This window comes from Melanerpes formicivorus, unplaced genomic scaffold (genome assembly GCF_026170545.1).
Source record: "Melanerpes formicivorus ecotype bairdi unplaced genomic scaffold, bMelFor1.0.p_v2 SCAF_20, whole genome shotgun sequence".
NCBI lineage: Eukaryota > Metazoa > Chordata > Aves > Piciformes > Picidae > Melanerpes > Melanerpes formicivorus.
In genome coordinates this window covers 8,204,382-8,225,839 of record NW_027142372.1, presented here as the reverse complement: position 1 = coordinate 8,225,839, position 21,458 = coordinate 8,204,382, and the positions used below count along the sequence as shown (strand labels likewise).

Sequence of the window (21,458 nt, the reverse complement as noted above, 5' to 3'; positions counted from 1 at the left end):
GAATTCCGAACAGCTCCCGCCGCGGCCAAGCCCTGCCCCGCCCGAGGAAGGTGTTTAGGAGGTGCGTCAGGGCCCCTCCCTTCGGCACCTGTTTTGGAGCCGGCGTGGGGCCGCTCCCCCTCTCTTCATGCAGACACGATCTCCACAACCCTTGCGGAGACAAGGTCTTGAAGTTCCCCTCCCCCCCCCCCCCCAATGTAACAAGTACTCGACTGACCTGTTGGAAGCAGAGCACCGACTCATTTTCACAAGTGCTGCTTTTTTCCTGTGCTGTGGTTTGTTGACAGTGTCTGCCATCTGGTGCTTCTGTGAACCTCAGTCCTGTCCCTGTTCCCTTCTCAAACCCATGTCCCAGCCTGTTTTTTTCTTTGCGCAGCAGTGGCACCATTCCCTTTGTTCTATTAGCTGCTGCCTTCTGCCTTCTGCCTTCCTTATCTCCCCTAAACCTGGCTTGTGATGTCGTGACTGGACCTCTGCAGCAGTAAAGACGTGAGTGCACCAGTGGTTTGTACCAATCACAGTAGCATGGCTGCCTCTGCCTTGTCCTGTGTTGTTCCTGCCAATGCGCAGCGTTTTGTGGCTTCTCCAGCTGCTCTGGCATGTGGACACTATGTCTCTAGAGGACAGTGATCAACACCTTGGGATATGTCATAGAATCATACAACAGTCTGTGGTGGAATGGACCTCCAAAGGTCATCTAGTCCAAGTCCCTCTGCAGTAAATGGAGGCCTCCTCAAATAGATCAGGTTGCCCAGAGCCCTGTTGAGCCTCATCTTGAATATCTCCAGGAATGGGTCCCAAACCACCTCCATAGGCAACTACCCTCATGGTAGTGTCTTGCAGTGAAACTGCCAGGTTCCAGATCACCATTCTTCAAGCCACACTCAGGTAATTTTCTTTAGATGTATCACCTTACATTTATTCAGACAGAGTCAAATAGACCTCTTCTGTGTCTGTTTGCTGGAGGCCACTTCAGACAATATGATGTGACCTTTTTACTAGCAGCTCCATTTCCATACACAATTGTGCCAGGCTGCCCAGTGGGACTGGCTGTCATCCTCTTCCAGGAGGCTGCTGAGCACAGCCACTGCCTTCTGGTAGAGGAGGCAATGAACTAATTATTTCTTTGTTTATTGGTGGTTGCTGGAGTGAAAGCAAGTACCTGGGATCTTAGCCTTGCACAAGTGTCAGCATTTCTCAGGGCTGTTAAGGGCCCAGCTGATTCTGGAAACTCAGAGGGAAGCATAGAAAATTCCACAGAGACAATGCTTTGATCCAAGAGTTTGACGAAACACTACCTGGAAAAGCTTCAACACTGCAAAGAAATACATTTGTGGCACTTAAGAAAAGAGAGACTTGGAGGGAAACAGGATTACTCCACGAGGTCTCAGATACAGTGCCTGAATATGTGCCTTCAGAAGTCCAAATTTGTCACTGAAATGCTGAAATATGTTTCCTCCATCTACAAGACTGGTGGCAACAGTGAGATTGCTTCACCCTTCTGTCCTTGCAGGAGCAACAACCCTACAGCTGATCCCATGAGGAACCTATAAACTGCAGTACTTCTGCAAGTCAGCACTGCAGAAAATATTTTGCCTGACTCTGCGAAGGACAGGAGGTCTGAAAACTCATTTTAAAATCTACTCAGTTTGGGGATAAGAGAGGAGCAAAATGAAAGCACTTTTTGTCCAACCCCCAGTTCAGATAGAGGGGAGAGGAGCTGCATGATGACAATCAATTAGGAAATGGGGAGATCATAGGAACTTAGGACGAGGGCTCTGGAGGCAGGGCCGATGCTCAGCAATGAGGCTGTTTTACACACCTGTTGATGTGCACATATTGCATGACTCATGTTCATGTGTCAGTACCCAGGCCTTCATGCCACCATGCACACAATGAGCTTAGAAGCTTTAGCGACCCTTTGTGTACTTTTAGGATTAAGAGCAGTGCCACTTTGCTTAGTAGAGCTTCTAACTGCCTTGAGAGGGACATGAACAACTAGGTTCAATAATCACAAATCAGAAGAAGAGATTAAACAAGCGTTTCTCACGCAGAGTACTGTTGCTGCAACCTGAGCTGAGATTTTCTTTGGAATTCAGGATGTGCTTGCTGGAATTACTTGTTTGAAGACAGAGCTGGGAGACCACCCTGCTGACACTGTGATGCATTCATGTTTTACTAGTGTTTGCTGCTAACAAGTAATGTACAAACTTCAAGGTATTGTAGAGCTGGGTAAATCTTACTCCTTTTTCTGTTGCTGTGTTGAGAATCTTTTGGGGTTTTGGTTTTTGTTTTAGTTTTTTATTTAAATGCTTTCACTCCTCCTCAAAGTACCACACCTGAGTTTGGGCAGCATTACTATCTGGGTTCCTATTCTCACTGCAACAAATAGCAGTCAGCAAAAGAGATCAAGAGGAAGCTGAGAACGCCAATATTAATCTTCACCGCTGCTGCTCTGGCTTCTCTTTTCATCCCCTCCCTTCCCCCCTCCCCTCCCCCCCCCCCCCATTTCTGCTGCACTAAAGGGAGGGAAGGGCCTGGTCTGGCTTGCCATGAGCCCAAAGCTCTGACCTGGTTCAGTGCCCTCCCTGGGAACTTGGAGGGTGAAGTGGAAGGAGCAAGTCATGAGCTGCCTCATATTTCTCCAGTGTGAGGCAGTTGGGAGTTGCAGTACAATCTCTGCTGAACACCACAGCCAGATTTATTGACTGTCCCACATAAATAAATAATCAGGAACAATGAGAGCAGCACAATGATGATGCAGCAGTGCTGCAGGAAAGAACTGGAGGTTATTGTGAATAACAAACTGAACTCAAGTCCACAATGTCATCCTGTTGCGAAAAAAGCTAACATTGCTAGGGTATATAAACAGGAATGTCATGTGTAGGACATATGAAGAAACTCTTCTGCCCACCCCCTCTGCTCTCCAGTCTTGCGCACTGCGTGTCCAGAGGCAAGTCCGTCAGCTGGAGGGAATCCAGGTGAAAGCAAAAGAAAGCTCTAGAAATGCACCCCATGAGAAAAAAGCCAGTCCTCTCATTTGACAGAGCAGGTGTATGTTAACAACTTGCAAGCACGTCAGACAGGGAGGTACCTTAGCCGCCTACAAGATTGTGAAAAGTTCCTGCCAAGAGGAGGGGGATTTTTTGGTTTTCCCTGTCTGTTGTTGGCATGGTCAGAAAGTAGTGAGCTTGGCTTGAAGCAAAAGGGATATGACTTAGGCACCCCCCAAAAAAGACAATACTTCTTCCACACACCCCAACTCCACCACTTTGTAAAACAATGAGCAGCTGCTGCTGGAGCAGTTTGCTTGGGCATGTGGTGGGTTTCTATCACTTGGGCTCAAATGCAGCCATGAAAGGGGCTGGCATGTCTGTGCTCCCAGAGAAAGAGGTGCCTGGTACTGCCCAGCTGTGGTGGTGCAGGCACATTGCAATGTCAGGACTAGGCAACACTGTGTTCTTGTCTTAGTTACAAATGCAATGGGCTGGGACAATCTGCCACTGCCTTGGTGACAAGTGCAGTGAGTTGGGACAATTTGGCACTCCCTACATTTAACTGGAACTCCTGTTGCCTAGGAAATTCCTGCTGCCTAGGTCATAGCCCACTCTTGGAAGGAGACAGAACTACCTGACAGGAATTATAGCCAAATGAAAACAAAGCAAAGCAAACCAAAGGAACAACAAACAAACAAAACCCCCCAAACCAAAATGTAAACAAACCACAACAAAACCAAGAAAACCCCAACCCAAACCCACACCAAAACACAAAAATAACTTGACCTAAGGAACTGTAATCCTGCAATTCTATAAATATCAATCCTAAGTGAGACCCTTAGAGCTGTCTGGGATCAGAGAAGGCTGTGACCCCATATCTTTCCCCTGAGCTGGGAATCTTGGAGTAGATTTCCTGAGGACTTCAAAAACCAGATTTCATTAAGATTTTGAAGAACAGATTTCATGAGGAGTTTCAAATTCATCTACCCAGAGATGCCAGTGAAGAGAAAGGGTTCAAAGATGTTCAGCTGGCAAATGCTGCCTAAGGAGAGCAAAATCCACTACTAGTGGATTTTGCAAAGTTTCAAATATAATTTCTCTCTATCTCTGTGTATTCTTTGTATCTGTGTGTGTTAATCTCCATATCTCTGTGTGTATACGTGTCTTTGTGTGTGATGGATTTGACTGAGAAAACTTTATCCTAAGTCTGGGGGGGACCTTTTCTGAATCTTCCAGTCACTGCATTGATTATAGCAAATATTATTAAATCACTCTGATAACTGGCTGATGAATAAGTGTTGTTAAAACTTACACAACCCAATCTTGTGATTTATCATAGTAGTGCTAATAAATCTTAAATACCTCAAAATTGTGTAGGACCTTTAAAGTAAGTAATAGAGCAAACCTTGCCATCGAACTTTGTTAAGTTGCACTTTTGTAAGTTCATATTAAAGCTACTTTTGTTAATACTTTTGATGATAATTCTTTAAATGATCTAAATAACTTCACCCACCCCACCACCCCACTCACAGTCAGTTCACAGTGTTGCCTTGCCCCACATGCAAAGTCACCATGCCCCTTTCTATCTCTTCCCCATTGGCTGGTCAGTGCCCCGTGGCTTCAAGGCCATCAAGGGGGCATCTGCCACAACAAAACGTGCGACAGCTCAACTCTCTGAAGTCATAACTCAAACACAGCGTATGCACTTACATAATGTTTGCCTGTAAGCAAATGTAAGCAAGGCTGACCAAGGTGTCTCTCTTCACTGCCTGTACCCAGGAGACAATAATGTTCACACTTTGTGGAACATTCCTCCCAGCATCTGTATTTCGTCATGGCTGTTGGGCCTGTAGCTCACCAGTGACTCCAGCTCTCCGTGAATGAACCTAGAGTGCGCTCTGTGTCTCTCAGCATGCTTGCAAGGGACTCAGTGCCCAGGCTCAGCGTGCAAGGGCCTTTGCAGCTGCTGGACTCCTTCCCCTCCACAGTGGGGCAGCAGTCCATGGCTGGGGACACGAATCTGGATGGTGTCACACAGCTGATACCAGGTTGCAGCACTACATTTCCAGACGCTGATATTGTGGGAGGCTCACAAGATGTCTTAAAAGCATTCCATGGTTTTCTTGATGAACTGCAGTTGTGGGAGATCACACTCATTAAAGCAGGTGTGTTGATGCAGCTGGTTTCAAACTGGCCCAGAGCCTGCAGAAGAGAGCTCTATCAGGAGCTTGACAGAGTAGCACTGTCCAGGCTGCAGCACCCTGCATTCCTGCATGTTGTGAGCTACCTTGTCTGCTTTTAAATGAAGTGCAGAGATCAGACAGGCCCTGGGTGCCACCGCTCCCCACTCCAAAGCCCTGCTTACAGCCTTGGCAAGAGCACCCTGCAAACTGCTTGCTGTACATAGGCTGCTGATCCAGAAATGACACCTCTAGCTACACTGCAACTTGGCTTTTAGTATCAACCATCATGCGAGGGGTGGGTTGGACATATTTGTTGAATATGGAGTGCTGAGCTGTGTCTCATGCTTCAGGCCTGGGAGGCTCTGTGCACCACAAGGTTGTGGAGGCCTGAAGACCTCATGTTAGCATCCAGAGGAAGACTGGAGTCATGCAGAGAGAGGAGAAAGACATACTAATAGTAGGAGAGACCCTCTGACCCCATTTTACACCACCTCCCCTCCCCCTGCATCTGGCCAGTTTCTCAGCCTTATGTAACTGGGTCTACCTATGTCTCCAGAGCCAAATTTGTTACTGTCTTGGCAGCAGGGTTCCGGCATGCCCTCCCCTGAACCCCACTACTGTGTGCAGTATTACAGGTAGAGTCTCAGTTGCGTCACCTGCAGGGCTGTTGCTAAGCAGAACATGCAGTATCGTCCTTGAGTCCTCCCCACGCTGTGTTTAACCCTGTCAGGGCTGCAGCAGGGCAAAAGATGAGACTAAGTGGGGAAAGTGAGGTAACAAACCCTAGGCTTGGAGAGGGCTTCCATGAACTTCTAAAGGTTGCTCATGTAAGGCTTCAGTAAAAAGAGAGAAAGTAGTCTGGAACTGTGCAGCATTTGGCAGAGTCCAAGCAGCTTCAATACAAGACATTTATCCATGAAGTGTTTTTAAAAGGTTTTCTTCCTTGTTCAAAGCCTGTGGTGGGGTGGCTGCTGTGGGAGGCCTGCCAGCCAAGCTGGGACTGGGGACCCTGGCTAGACCTGCTGCCTGCACTTCATCACCTCCCAGCCTGCCTCCAGCCCCAAGTCCCTGGCCTCCAATGTGGCCTCAGTAATGTTGACTGAGGCACTGTGGCCAACAGCAGGTCATGGCTCCCCAGCATTGCCAACTCAGCACCAGCACTCAGGGGAGAAGCCAGGGCTTGCACCTGGGGAGATGCAGCCTCATAGCCAGTGTAGTGAGCATTGATTGAGCACAAGTGGTCCTTTTTTTTACCATTCAAGAGCAAGTGTAAACAGGAAAAAAACTACAGTGACTGCTAGCCACTGCAGGGAACGTGCCAGCAGACTTGTAAAAAGATTAGCAGGATCCCTTTTGTACTTGAGTGACTCTTTGATCTCTGCACATATGCTGTCAAGGCAGCAAAGGGAGACTTGAAGCAGCCATTGGAAGACAAGGAGAGTGAGGATGATTCTCTTATTTATCTCAGACCTGCAGCAGTGAAGGGACAGGGAGGCATAGGTTTCACATCACTTAGCAAAAAAAAGGCCTTCTGAGAATGGCATCACTGTGATTGGCAGCACCATCAAAGAGAGAACTGCATCATTTCTGCTAGCTGCCAAAATTACGAGTTTACTTGGGCCTTGCAGCAACCAAAAAATCAAACCAAAACAAACCAACCAACCAAAAAAACAAAATCAAAACAAACCAAAACCCAAACCCATAGCAGCATGAACTTCCTTTAACACTTCAGGCCTTGGTGCCTCTGAGACACCAGCTAGGCAAGTGCCAGCCTACAGAGTAAAGTATCTCCTCATTATAATGATTCCACATACTGTTTTTCCTCAGCTGCTGCACTGGGAGCCCAGAGCCTTTGAGATCAGGACAGGCTGATGCTTTCTGCAGGATTTGGGAGCCATGAATCCACTCATGATGCATTACAAAGTGCCAGGGCTGGAGTACCTGGATTCTGTGAAGCTTTGCCCCCCACAGCCTTTGAGGAATGAGGGAAGTGGTCCAAAGTGTGACAGCCCAGGGCCTCCAGGAAGCCGAGCTGTGTCTCTGTGTGGTCTGCCCCCAGAAAGAGTTAATGCACAGGCATGTTCCAGGTGTTTGAAGTGAACATAGTTGCAATGGGGAGGAAAGGGCAATTTTGGGTGGGGAGAGCAGCCCTCTCTGCGAGCCAATGGCTAAACGATTTAGTCCCAACGCCCAGTTTTGGGGCTTATTTCATGGGCAGGAATTTGCAGGAAATTCCTCTCAAAGGGATTTGTCCTGAATGAAAAGTAGGGACTGGACCCCAAAGCTTGGCGGCGTCTCCCTCTCTGTTCTGTTGAAGGTAAAGTGCTGTACTCTGGTACCTTGGCTTTTCCAGGGGGAGAAGTGGGGCAATCTTCCCTGGCTGCCTACATGGAAGGTGTCCTTTGTGCCTTTGTCTACAAGAGAACCATGCTGTGGGGTGCTGTAAAGGCTCTACTGGGATAGACTCTGCACTGTACATTTGAGTCTCAGCCCTGCTGTTGAACTATGTGGCTCATTCTTTGCTCTTTTTTTTGTTGTTGGTTTTGTTTTGTTTTGTGGGTTTTTTGTTGTTGTTGCAGCCCTGCCGCACATGTCTTTAGCTGTATGTCTTTTGGTAGAAAGGAGACCAAAAAGCTACCGGTAGCAAAGGAGCTGAAGTCTTGTTTTGTGGCTCTGTTAGATCAGCCTGAGTTGCTATAACTAAACTAGTGCGACACTATTGTCAGAGTAAACTACAGCAGCATGGGACATCTCTAGGCGCACGCTTCACTGAAGCACTGAGAAATGTGTTGAAATGGCAGATCTTGCCTGAACCAGAAAATGTCTCAAGTCTTCCGGCTCAGTTTCTGCAGTAAGGAAGGGGTAGCTTTCTTGTGAATGTCTGTGAACATGGGGCTAATTAACTACCACCAAGAAAAGACCACCATTCACTGAATTGCCCTTCAGTGGAGCAGAGAAACAGGGCAATACAGAAAGCCTAAGCAATTGGTGGCAGGCTTACAAGATTCTGTGCTAGTATCAGCAAGAATGGGGGTAGTAGCTCAGGACAGGTCTGCCTGCTTGTCCCCTAACCTTCTGCAGGTGGAAAGTCCTGAGTAAGCAGCAGTTCATAAGTAAGGTTTTTGCTGGCTGGGTCTGGCTTTTGCTCTGAGTATACATGATGGGGTGTATAAACACTTTTGTGTGTGTTTTGGGGCCTAGAAGGCAACTCTTCCTCTGCTGTGCCTTGCTCGTTACCCAGCCTTGGGCAGGACCACAGGCCCTTTGACACTTCCCCGATTTCCCTCTTGGCCATACCAGTCTTGCTCCATTTTCTAAGCACAATCTTTTGATGTAGGGTCTCTGTGCTGGACTGTTACTCCCTGTTGCTCTGCTGACAGTGGCAAGTGTCTGTAACCTATACCCTGCCACTGCTCAGTGCGTCCTGATCGCATTGGACCAGAACTACCTTTTTGGCATCTGAGACTTGATTTGATTTGAAGAGTGCTGCATTTCTGTCTGCAAACTGGAGAGTTATTCTGGGTGTGAACACATAGAGTGGGCTGATCATTGTGGCTGCAACTTTTGCAAGCTGATAGCTGGGGGGAGAAGGTTATCTGGTGGCCAGGAGATCTGGCCCTTCTGTCAGAGGAACATGTGAATCTGCAATCAGGCAGAGACTACAACATGTTGCTAACTCCTGGTTGCTAGACTTAGCAGGGCCTGCTCCTCCTCAGCACAGCAAGTCTATGCTAGGCAGTGGTGCAGCTAGCACAGAGAGGTGCATTTTTCTTTCCTACTGCTTTGTGCTCTTAATTATAAACGGGGTTTCACTTCATCCTGTCCCCAAATACAGCCCTGTTTGCTCCTGCTAAGATGTTGATAGGCAGTAAGGAGGGTCTGTGGCTATCAGAAGTTTTACTTTTGGAGAGCTGTGGTCTGTGTCCCCAGACAGGCAGGTCTCATTTGGCATGTGTTAACTAAGCCCAGGAAATCTACTTCACACTGACAGCTCTCAGGATGGACTCATACCTGATCCGAGTGAATGGCCATGGAGATCATGCCCCCATGCTGGATGTCCATCTCAAGACCAATGGGAACACCATATCACTGGGGAAGGTGAAGAGCCGGAAGCCAAGATGGGCTGTCAGGGCTTCTGAAATGTCAAAGAAGACTTTCAATCCTGTCCGAGCCATTGTAGACACCATGAAGGTGGAGCCCAACCCAAAGAAAGCTATGATCTCCTTGTCCTTAGGTGAGCATAGTGCTGTGGCTGAAGTGTCTGGGTGGTGGGGTCAGCTGTGTGGCTGGCAGACTGCAGGGCCTTGAAGTACAAAGCTTGTGCAAACACCCAGGGGTAGGCCATACAACCTTACAGCTCTGTGCCTGTCACAGATCAGTGAACTTTGCTATTTCTCAATTTTTGAAAAGGAGACCCAACTGTCTTTGGAAACCTTCCCACAAGTGATGAAGTCACACAGGCTGTGAAGGAGGTTTTGGACTCGGGACGTTACAATGGCTATGCTCCATCTGTTGGTAAGCTGACAAAGCTCTTTTCTGTGAAGGTAGGACAAAGGCATGTGCCAGCTCCTGCCTCACAGCAAGCATACAGAGACAGAGGACATCTTTCCAGTAGCACCCTGCAGCTTTCCTCACCTTCCTATAAGCACACAACCATGTATATCCCGCAGACACACCTGAGTGCCATTCCCTGCATGGTCTGTGTGAATTCCAGAGCCTCCTACAGATGCTGTGTTTGCTCCCCTAGCCATTACAACAGGCAGGGTTTGGGTACCCAGGTTGGCTCAGTGCTCTGTCTTCCTGGTAGTTTCATCCAAGTTCCCTTCTGATCTGCCTTGACCCCAGGTCTCCCTTTGGGCTTGACAGACTAAATGGGCCTTGTTTGCAGTTAGAGCAAAAAGCATGCATGGATCATAGATCACATCTGCCTCGAAAGACGCTCCATGTGCTGACAGGGAGGGCTGCCACTATGCCATCACTAAGCAGTGAAAGCCGTGTAAAAGCACTTGGCCTCCTGCAGCTCCTTGGCTAACCCCTGTCCTGCTCCAGCCAGTTCTGTGCCCAGGGCATGATGGGAACCAGAGCCTGCCTCCTTGCCCACAGTCCTTTGCTGCTTTTGGCCTGCCTGGCCCAGATGCAGGATGCACAGTGCTTGTCCTGAGGCAGGACAGTCTCTGAACTCTGGGACAGCATCAGAAACAAATGAGCTTCTCCTGGCTGGGTGGCAACTGTGAGCCCTGTTCTTGGGGGGGAAAAAAAAAAAAAAGAGAAGAGAAAAAAAAAAAAAAAAGGGAATTATCTGTGAACCTCTCCCTTCCATGTTTGGTCCTTCTTTCCTAGGCTACCCATCCTGCCGGGAAGCAGTGGCCTCATACTACAGCTGCCCAGAGGCACCACTGAAGGCTCAGGTACTGAGGCCCAGCTGAGGCACTCCTGCTGCAGTGTAGGCAGGGTGCTGTTGCCCTAGCCTAGACCACATGGCATGAGGGCCCTGCCCCAGCTCTGTCTCTCCCCTGCTCATCTGTGGGACTGAAGGCTAGCCCATGACCTTGTCCCACAGTGGCCTCCTGCTACTCTTATTCCCTGCCCAGAGCCTTTGTCCACCCTCAGGAAGAGGCTGAGTTTTCCAGCTGGTGCAGATTTCCTGCTTTCAGGCAGGCTCTGGGCTTGTCTTTTTGGCTGAGAAGCTCTCACCTGGCAGGGCCTGGGGATTACATCACTCCCACATGGCTGGGGCACTTCAGAGTCCTCAGGCTTTCCACTGACTCCTGTGTACTCTTTGCAGGATGTCATCTTAACAAGTGGCTGTAGCCAAGCTATAGAACTTGCTTTGGCAGTGCTGGCCAACCCCGGCCAGAACATCCTGGTGCCACGGCCTGGATTCTCCCTCTACAAGACTCTGGCACTGTCTATGGGGATTGAAGTCAAACTCTACAACCTCTTGGTAAGTGGTGGCAGGCATGGAAGGGGCAGCTCTGATATTTCTGCCTCTCAGAAATACCCTGGCCCTGCTTGGGAAGTGGGTGAGGATAACCTGAGCAAATGTGGACACCCTATCACACCTCATCCTGTATGGCAAGTCCAGTTCCTCAGCTGTTACTTCCCCTTCACTTCACTAGCCAGAGAAGGCCTGGGAAATTGATTTGGAACACTTGGAGTCTCTGGTGGATGAGAAGACAGCTTGCCTCATTGTGAACAATCCATCAAATCCCTGTGGCTCTGTGTTCAGCAAAAGCCACCTCCAGAAGATCCTGGCAGGTGAGGCTGACTGTGTTGTATCTGGATGGTTGCAATTCAATGTCCATCCACATTGCCCATGCCTCAGTCACTGCAGCACCATGGCCCAGGGTTTTGTTTCTCTGCCCATGATTGACTTTGGCCCAGGAAGTAGGGCTTTCTCAGTGTGAAGGTGTTGCCTTGTCTGGGCAAAAGCATGCAGAGCATGTCTTCTTCCTCAAACAGTGTGGCTTGGCTTGATCATTTCTCCACCCTAGTTTTGCAGAGGGAGAGTGTTCATAGGGAGCCCTATACTTTCTGACATCTGTTCATTGAGTGGGAAGGCTTTGTTGCCTGCCTCCACAGGTAACAGCAGAATAAGGCTCAGCCAAGACAGGGTTGGGTTCTTCAAATGAACAGTCTGAATAGGGACCCTCTGCCCTGGGACAGAGCTTCCCTCAGAGCCCTGCCAGCCTAGCAGCCAAGACCAAGTCAGCTGCCACAGAGCTAAATGCCTTCTCTCCCACAGTGGCATCAAGACAGTGCATCCCCATCCTTGCTGACGAGATCTATGGAGACATGGTGAGTGTCAGTTGCAACCCTTGGCACCCCCATACTGCCTGTCATTTCTAAGGCACTTGCCCTTTGGCCGTGGCACCTAGGTCTTCAGAAATCAGTGACAGCTTCACTCCCCTATCCTGTACCTGATTCCATGCCTGAAGCTCCCAGTCCTCTGGTGTGCAGTCCCAGGAGTACCTCTCACATTCATCTCCTTTCCTCTTCCCAAGTGGCTCATTTTCAAGTGGAAATGTGGGACCTTTCACCACCAATTTCCCATCACTGCTCAGCCTCCTTTCACATGCTTCATGCACACCCCTGCAGTTCTCACAGTAAGAGGCCCGGACAACCATAACACAGCCTCCTGTTGCAGGTGTTTGGTGACTGCAAGTATGAACCCATTGCAACTCTCAGCACAAATGTGCCGATCTTGTCCTGCGGTGGCTTGGCAAAGAGGTGGTTAGTGCCTGGCTGGCGGATGGGCTGGATCCTAATTCATGATAGGAGAGACATCTTTGGTAATGAGGTGAGAACTGCTCATTGTCACTGTCTGCAAGAGACTTAGAGTGTCTTCAGTGTGTGGATCACCAGGGCTTTAACTGATACAGGCATGTACTACTCCCTTGCTCTCACATATCCCTTCCTTACTTCATCGGCTCCCATATGTGTCCTTCTACCCACATCTACGATGTAACACATTCCTTCTGTCTGCTGATCCTTTGTATACTGTGTCTGTTTTGTGAACTTCTAATTCCTTTGCTTTGCCAGTGTGCACTGAAGGTATTGCATGGCTTATCCAGCATGCAGAGCTCATGTGTGGTCTCTAGGTGCTTCTGTGCTGTTTCTCTTAAAAGTAAGATCAAAGCAGCTTGCAGTGCTGCCAGTGCTTTATCTGGCTATTTGTTCAGTTGTGTTACAAGGACAACCATCTGCTGCAGTGACCTTTCCACCTAGAGGGCTCTCTGCAGAGGAAGAGGGAGAAGAGGACCAACTGAGTGAGCAGAAGAGCTAATGTTGTTTGTCCCTGCCCTGCTTTGAAAGGGTGGATTGTGGGCCCAAACCTAAGGGAGAAATGCAAAGTGCTATTTGGAACAGCTTTGGCTTTATTTGCATTGGCTATATTCCAGACTGGTTTCAGTCAGATTGTGAAGCTCCAAAGGTTGTCTCTGTTTGCATTACAATTCACAGTATAGAAACAGAGAATGATACCAAAAATAGTCTGTGAATACTTGGCATATAGTCAAGCCAATATTCTTTATGCTCACTGAAGAGAGGGGTCTGCACAGCTGTAGCAATAGAGAGAGCAGTCCATGGGGCTGCCTGATTCCTTGATGGAAGCACAATCTGAGCTGCAAATATTACCATGTTTTCTTCAGATCAGGGATGGCCTTCTAAGACTGAGCCAAAGGATCCTAGGACCTTGTACTCTTGTCCAAGGAGCACTGGAACATATATTGCAACGAACACCCCCTGAATTCTACCACAACACTCTCAGCTTCCTGAAGGTAAACAGGCTGTAACAGGTCAGCACAGTTTGTTCAGGGGCTGTCTGGAGGGAGTCATATCTTGCTAGTTCATCATCCCATCCCTCCCCACCTCACTGCAAGGTGCACTTGTGCTTGTGAGTAGGAGAGGCCAACAAATCTATTCTAGCAGGAGACATGGTAACTGGAGCAGAGATGTTGGCTATGCTGTCAGACAGCCCAGCACCTGGTGGTCCAGGGAATGGGATGTTTGATATTGATTTTTTGCTGAGCTCAGCTCAGTCACACCTGCCATACTTAAGGCCATGATCATCTGTGCTGTTTGCATTTGTTGTCCCTTTATTTGCAGCGAGCAAACCTGTTTATAGTCCTCATCCAGAGCTTGGCTTCCATTTGCTGAGCTGCTTCCTGGAATTTCTCCTGTTTTGAAATTTCTCCTTTCTGCTTTTCAGTCCAATGCTGACCTTTGTTACGCTGCCTTATCAGCTATCCCTGGCCTCCGGCCTGTCCGTCCCTCTGGAGCCATGTACCTCATGGTAAGTGAGGAAAGCAACATGCCATTTCCAGATCACCAACACTCATGCTAGGTCTCATTGCCAGTGCTTGTCCATGGTTTCAGACTGGTGCTTGGGACCTGGTCTACTTCACCATGGATTTTCACATTGTCCTGTGCAATAGACACCTCTTGATTGCTACAGAAGGCCAAAATATTTTGTCCCCTTCTCACATTAGTGAGGCTGGCACATTTCACTCACTTGCTCTTGCACATAGCTCTGACTTGTAGTTTGTAAGACAATGTTTTTTTACCTGGATTTGAAGTTAACTGGCAATGGGAAGCCCCTACATGACAAGTCAGATTATCATACCTCTTGTTGAAGATGTAGCCGCCTTCATACTAGCATGTCTGTCTTCTGCCTGTGCTGTTGCCTCTTTTTCTGCCTTTTTCTATGCTTTTCTAAAAAACCCAAAATTTTTAATGATCTGGTTCCATTTCCTTTTTCATCTCAACAATCCCAGTTGAGACCTTTAAATATCATTCATTCAACTCACTTTTAATGTTTTTTTCTCATGCTTTCCATTAGTGTCTCTAGTTTTTCAACAGCTTTTAAAAATGTGGACCCAGAACTGGAGAATACTGCAATGTCAACCTGACTCAGGTTCTGTAGATAAGTTTTGATTGGTTGACTCCATTTCCAGCCTTGGAGCTACACAGGTCATTCTGTTTAGGCTCTGTGTAGAGGCATAGCTCTAAGATTCTTTCACAACTAAGGTATTTCTGCAGTATCCAGTATTTAGTATCACTAAGGTTGGAAGAGACCTCAAAGATCATCAAGTCCAACCTGTCACCACAGACCTCGTGACTAGAGTAGGGAGGACACTACTGCCCACTGCAGGCTTGAACTCATGACCTTCCCATTAAGGGTCTTACGTGCTACCAACTGAGCCACATCTGAACATTTATTTCAAATCATCTAGTAAATTTTTTCTTCTACTGGCTCTCTCAGAACTTCTGCATGAAAATTCTTTCACTTGGCTTACAAGTATTTTCATCTGTGTATACAAAGTAATGGCCAGGATATTATTGTCTTCATGTGACAAAGGGACAACCTCTTCTTTCCAAATACAGAACAGAAATATTTATTAAAGATTTCAGCATTTTGGTGTCATTTTACCAATTGCATCACCCTACAAAGATTTTATGTTGGTTTTGACATTTGAGACACTGCTATTTTTCTCTTTTTAAAACATCTGTGCTGGACCTGGGAGTGTGATGAGCTAAACAGCAATAAGGTCTCCTCTAGAGAACAGGAGGCTCAGGGGAGACCTTACTGCTCTCTACAACTACCTGAAGGGAGGTTGTAGCCAGGAGGGGGTTGGTCTCTTCTCCCACGCAATCAGCACCAGAACAAGAGGACACAGTCTCAAGCTGTGCCAGGGGAGGTTTAGGCTCGAGGTGAGGAGAAAGTTCTTCACAGAGAGAGTTGTTAGCCGTTGGAATGTGCTGCCCAGGGAGGTGGTGGAGTCACTGTCCCTGGAGGGGTTTAAGAGGGGATTGGACATGGTATGTGGTGCCATGGTTTAGTAGTCAAGAGGTGCTGGGTGACAGGTTGGACTTGATGATCTTTGAGGTCTTTTCCAAGCTTATTCATTCGATGATCTTTTTATTATTGCATGGATTTCTCACCTGACAATTATTCATGTGTATTGACTAGAGTTGTCTCCCATGCTTGTTTTTTCTTTTCAATTTCTTGTTTATTCCTTTTCACATCTAACTGGATACTGTATCTTTGCCATCTTTTTTATCTTTTTTTTTTTTTAACTAAATTTGTCCTTACCTGAAATTCCAGATTTAGCTAGCGAATGAATGCTTCTTAAAGAAGGCCAAATTTTTATTTGTACATTTCTGTTTGTCTTGCATTCCAGTCAGCCCAAATCAGGAGTAAAAACTGAGGGCAGACAGCTACACTTGACTGAGAAGTTGTTGGGCCATGTGGGTAAACAGGGACATTGCCCTTGGTTGCCATGTTAACCATTGGACTCGATGATCTTCAGGGTGTTTTCCAACCTAAATGACCCTGTGATTCTGTTCTGTACATCCCTGCAGGTTGAGATTGAAATGGAACATTTCCCTGAGTTTGAAAATGATGTGGAGTTCACTGAGCGACTCATTTCAGAGCAGTCTGTTTTCTGCTTGCCAGCCTCGGTGAGTTTAACACATGAGAACCTGAGGGAGCTGTGTGGCCAAAGCATGGGAGAGCAGTAACAGTAGTTTGCAGCCCTGAACTCTGGGGACTGGTTGAGTTGTGTGCAGTGTCCATGGTCTGTAATGGTGTTTGTACTGGCTCTGAGCTCCTGGTCCTGTGTGTAGGGATGGGGACTGGCAGTCTCTGGCTGACTGGCAGTCTCTAGCTCACTAGCAGCCCTCAGTCAGGCTGCCAGGATTGTCTTGGTTCCAGGCTTGCCCTGTATTTCTCAAGTTGGCAGAACTGTATCACTGAACCCTGTATACCTCTGTACTTCCTTGCTCAGGCTGCTCCCTCCGAGGCCCAGGACTGCTCCCACCTATGTTTCTTTTTTGCCCTTTCTCCAGTCCACAACCCCTGTGGGCACAGGGATGGAGTTCAGGATGATAATCTGTGGTGTGTTCCTGCCTCCTTCCAGCTCCACTTCCAGCTCTGAACACAGATGGGGCCTTGGATAATCTCCAGCCCTCTCACTCCTTCCAACCCATTCTCTGGGTCCCACATAGACCACAGAATCCTGCAGCCTGTTACTCTCAGAGCATCACGTTTACATAGATGCAAATGAGACATTTGCTTGGAACATCAAAACCAGCCCAAGGGAGCAAGAGCCCAGAACTTCTGCTCTCCAGTCTGCCCTTCACTGACCATTTTGACTTGCTGACACAGCACATAGGCACTAAGGCAGGGCTCTGAAACTATAGCACTATCTCAGGTAGTCTGCTAGCTTCATCCTTTCTCATTTCAGTGCTTTGAGTATCCAAACTTCTTCCGTGTGGTGATCACTGTGCCTGAGGAGATGATCTTGGAGGCCTGCAGTCGCATTCAGGAATTCTGCGAGATACACTACCAGGGTGCTGAGGGAGGGCAGGATATGGAGTGTGACAAGTAGCCACAGCTAGCCTCCTGCCTCTGCCAGCCTTGTGTGAGGTAGGAGCTGGGCAGGCAAGGCTGCTTCCAGCCAGCCACACATCCCCCTGCCTGCAAGCAGCTGTCGTCCTGCTGCTTCACTTTTTGTGCTCCACAGACCCCTCAGCACTAGGGGAAGAATCAGCCTCTTCTCTCTCCTCCTCCACTGCAGCTTGCACACCCTCTGGCGTTCAGTGCCCATGGTCTCTATATACTCTGCATTTGCACCCTGTGTTGGTCTGTGCTGCCTGTGAACCAGCTGCAGGTGGGGGCACAAAGGCTGCCCCTGTGCCAGGCCCCATGGCCCAGACTCCACGTGGCCAGTAGCTTCTGTGCTGGCTGTGCTTCCCCTTGGGGACAGGAGAAGGCTGCTATCTCAGAAACCAAGAGAAGTACCTATCTCTCACTTACCTGTGTTACCCTAGGCCAGAGCTCTTTATACCGAGCCCTTTGTGCAACAAAGGGAGTAAGTTATTTTGATTTTTTTTATTAATAAACATTCTGACATGCCAATCCTTGTGCTGTGCTCCTATTGCACCAGGTCTTCCTTGGCACTGTGTGGGTCACCCTTGCTCGGTTCATGGTGCTGCAGTGCCCTAGGCCTGCCCCTGCCTTGCAGCGGGCTGGCCACAGACTGCCCTGTCACCACACCCCCAAAGGGAGGTTGGGCCCTGCCAGCCTGGCACAGACCAGCGCTGGATACTCCTGCTGATGGTGGCAGCCTGGCCTCTTGCCACAGAACAACCCTGTCTTCATCTGGCAGCTGGCACTCACAGCCCTAGAGATAGCGGCAGGTGCTGGTGCCTACTGCGGCAGAGCTGGCCATGCCAGATGCTGCTGCCTCAGTGTTCACTTCCAGGCCAGACAGGCATTTCATGCTGCACTAATGAAGAAATGGGTGGCAGCCCATGAAATGTTTGTACTGTGCAGGATGTTTGTGATATGCCAGCAGTGCCAGGGTTATTGACTGGTGAATATACAGCCCCATAAAGTAATAAACAATGGGTGGTCTGGTGTCTGTTAGTTCTGTGGAAACAGGTGTGCCTGTGCAGTCAAGAGGTGATATTAACCATGGGACTGGGGAGCAAGGAGGCAAGACAGAGAGTATTTCACGTCATCACTTACAATTCTGTTCACCTGTCCTCCTACAGAACTGGGATGCACAGGTCAACTCTGCATTCCCAGGGACAGGAAGAAATGAACTAGCTCTAGCTTACATACTGACAGATGTCTTGCAGTAAAATGGAGGAACTACAACTCTGATACTGGTCCCAGAGAGGAGGAAACTTACATACTGCCCTAGATTGGCAATTATGAATGGAACACACATATTCAAGGACATTCACTGCTCATAAAGGGTAGGAACACAAGTAAGTCATGTGACAAGTCAGCAGTGATGGGGGTTATAGTGGTTTGAAATTTACCACCACATTAACAAAAGCATGGCTCACTCAGTCGGGAAAGCAAATGGAAGCTATATTTACAAGCAATAACTACACTCTACAATGGAATGCAATGGGTAGGTATAAAGATACAGTATTTACAATATTGTACAGGTATTTACAATCAGAAAACAGCACAGAAATTCCCTCTACCACTTCTGGTATTCCAGAACAGTAGATCAAAAAAACCATCATTAGTTGTTAGTGTTCTTATCTCAAGGTCGTTAGATAAGATCCCCTCCAGCGAAGCAGCCTCAGCAGCCAGAGAAAAGGGAAAGGAATGAAGTGGGATGTGTGAGAGTGCTAGGGGTACCCTTCACACATCTGGACAATTAAATTAGTATAGAATAACCTTTTGTTTTCCTTTTTACACCCAGCTGTGATTTTTTTTATATTTCTCCACTCTTCTGCTCAAAAATCTGCAGCTAACCCACAATTGCTTGTCTGAAAATCTCTTTGTAGACAACTTAGAAGCAAGCATGATGGAAGGAGTCCATTAGTGAGTGATTACATACACAGATCTCCATGGTATTAGAGTAATAAATAATGAAGGGCTGTATGATTGTTGAAGACTTCCAGCTTTTCAGGAAGAGTCTGGAAAACAAGCATCACAATAGGAATCAATTGCTCCTGAGGTGATGGGGAAATTTGTTAACTGAATTAGTGATCTAGTAAGAAATAACGCTACTTCCAAATTGCTTTGGCAAGTAGCCATCATCTTGTAGAAGACAGTAATGGAAAATAACCTCCAGTTACGGGAACACAAAGGAGATCTGTTTGAATTGCACAGGGAGAAACAAAGGTCAAGTGAAGTGAGGAGCCCTGCTACTAGCACGTGGGTGAGGCTTGTAACTCTCCTAGGCTAATGTTTCTCCACGTGCAACTCTATCTTTTGTACCAAAGGGGAATAGTTGATTGCACTCAGTAATAGTGATTTCATGGTACTCGCCCTGCAAGGCTTGTGATTCACCACAATGGCTTCTGCTGGTCCAAAGTGTTACCTCCTCAACAGCAGCATGCTTTGGTTGTATTTTCTTTCTACAGAAAAAGGGTAAAACAGTTCCATTTAAAAGTATGCTCTGTTGCTTGGAGGTTGGGTATATTTCATTATGATTTTCCTGATGCCTACCACCTATCATTCCTGATGTCTGCATTTATAGCTCATTTGCCTTCACTGTATACTGAAGTCCTCAAGTCTACATGCTTGTTTGGCTCCTTGCCCAAACTCTTCTGCTGTCCATCTTTTTGCATGCATCTCTCTAAGGCAAGAGCCATTTCACTCAAGTCTTTCTACTGCCTTCTGAAATCATAAAATCATGGAGTAAAAGCTAGAGTTCTCACCCCTATGAAAGAGATGAGCAATTGACATAGAGATGCCTTTTGTTTGTTTGTTTGTCCTTTTTTCCTTTCAATTTTTGTTTCAAGATTACTGTCAGGTTTCTTTTCTGCAAGGACCAGGGGTTTCCCCTGTGCATTTCAAAACACAAAAATGTAGCAGTATTCAAAATCCAGTGATCAGTACAGGAGATCATGCATGGCACTTAAGTGAGTAGCCACATGGTAGTTTTCTGTCACACTCAATCCTGCAGAACTTCCATCTTTCCTCTGCAGCATTAGTGGTCCTAGCTAGAAAACATCTGAACTCCCTCTGCTCCAAAAGGGAGATTTTCCTGTGCCAGGCATTCACCAGTGCATAGCCATCACATTGATTCTCATGCCAGCTCCCCAGTATCATACCTTTAGCATGCAGGAAATGTGAATCATCCCATCACATACCCCTTTGAGATCTATTGCAACATCAGGGACTAACTGATCTCTCTAAATAAATATTAAGAAACATACAAGAGGCACTTGTCTTCAAAATCTGCCAGAAGGGCAAGAAAAAGTGGCGGTGTACCAGTCCTTATGTTTAAGAATCTAAATGTGTGCCTGAGATTGAAGTTGTGGTCTGAACCAGGCAGGATATGGCAAGAGAGCAAACTTCCTTTCACATTTTAGAAGACAATGTCCTGCTCATCTCTGCCTGGAGTTCAGTTGTTGAATAAAACATTGCTGTCTCCAAAGGAGGGTTCTCCCAAGGGCAGGGCTCTTGAGATAAGTTGATGTGTTGAAGAAGAGAGAAGGTGGCCACAGAACATATGAAGGTCTTTCATCAGTCTGACTCCCCTTATATGTTGCATAGGGTTGTGATCTCTCCTGCATGTGACAGATGGCTCCAGGGTTAATATTCCTTTGATGACTTTGTCATGTGGGCTCCTTTTGCAATCAGTGGAAAAAGACAGAGACTTCTGCAGTGTGATTCCCATGAGCTCCTTTAGGTATCAACCTGATATAAGACAAGTTGTGTTCTGCAGAGCTTATAAGAGGGAATTATAAAATCCTGTATAGCTTAAAGGCTGTGAAAAAAGGCAAAACTGCTCACTCTGGTTTTTGATGAAAAATGGTGGTGTTGACAAATACATTTTTTATATGTCAGGCTCAAACCAAAGAGAAGTAGTTCTCAAAGCATGCAGCCAACCACTTTCTCACTGTCAGGGAATACTGTTGATGCCAAAAGTACCCATGAGTTCAAAACATGACTGGACAAGTGACTAGAAAAAAAGAAAAAAAACCCTAGTGCTGTGAAATGCAAAGACAAACTTGAGCTCAACTCATTTTAGACAGCTTCCATTGCATTCATAAACACCACACCTGACTCTTGTGACAGCTAGCAGAAAGAGGCAAGAACTTGCAGGATACTCAGTAGCTTATTTTGGACACCTACATTCAGAACGGTGAAGCTGATGGCAAAAGACAAGGCATGGAGTTGGTCAGCTGATCTGGTTCCATTGCTCTAGGTTTCTTTCATCACACTGTCTCTTAGGGAGGGAGCCTTCTCCAGTGTCAGCACTGAGGAGCTACCTCTAGTCTGTACCTCTGACATTACTCC

At 47.3% G+C, this 21,458-nt stretch overlaps 1 protein-coding gene across 1 annotated transcript; it reads left to right on the top strand.

Annotated features, from left to right (window-relative positions):
- The first annotated feature begins 7,402 nt into the window (after positions 1-7,402).
- On the top strand, positions 7,403-17,600 carry TAT (tyrosine aminotransferase). Its single transcript, XM_068150658.1, has 12 exons — positions 7,403-7,496; positions 9,171-9,413; positions 9,590-9,694; positions 10,520-10,587; positions 10,965-11,123; positions 11,299-11,437; positions 11,925-11,977; positions 12,327-12,479; positions 13,330-13,458; positions 13,890-13,973; positions 16,043-16,141; positions 16,927-17,600. Exons 2-12 carry the CDS (start codon positions 9,179-9,181, stop codon positions 17,068-17,070), a joined length of 1,368 nt encoding a protein of 455 aa, XP_068006759.1. The 5' UTR covers positions 7,403-7,496; positions 9,171-9,178; the 3' UTR covers positions 17,071-17,600.
- Positions 17,601-21,458: the final 3,858 nt, after the last annotated feature.

Coding starts and splice junctions, on each gene's coding strand:
- TAT (XM_068150658.1), top strand. CDS start 9,179: ATGGACTCATACCTGATCCGAGTGAATGGCCATGGAGATCATGCCCCC. Junction 10,588..10,964: donor AGGCACCACTGAAGGCTCAG/GTACTGAGGCCC, acceptor TACTCTTTGCAG/GATGTCATCTTAACAAGTGG. Junction 11,124..11,298: donor TCAAACTCTACAACCTCTTG/GTAAGTGGTGGC, acceptor TCACTTCACTAG/CCAGAGAAGGCCTGGGAAAT.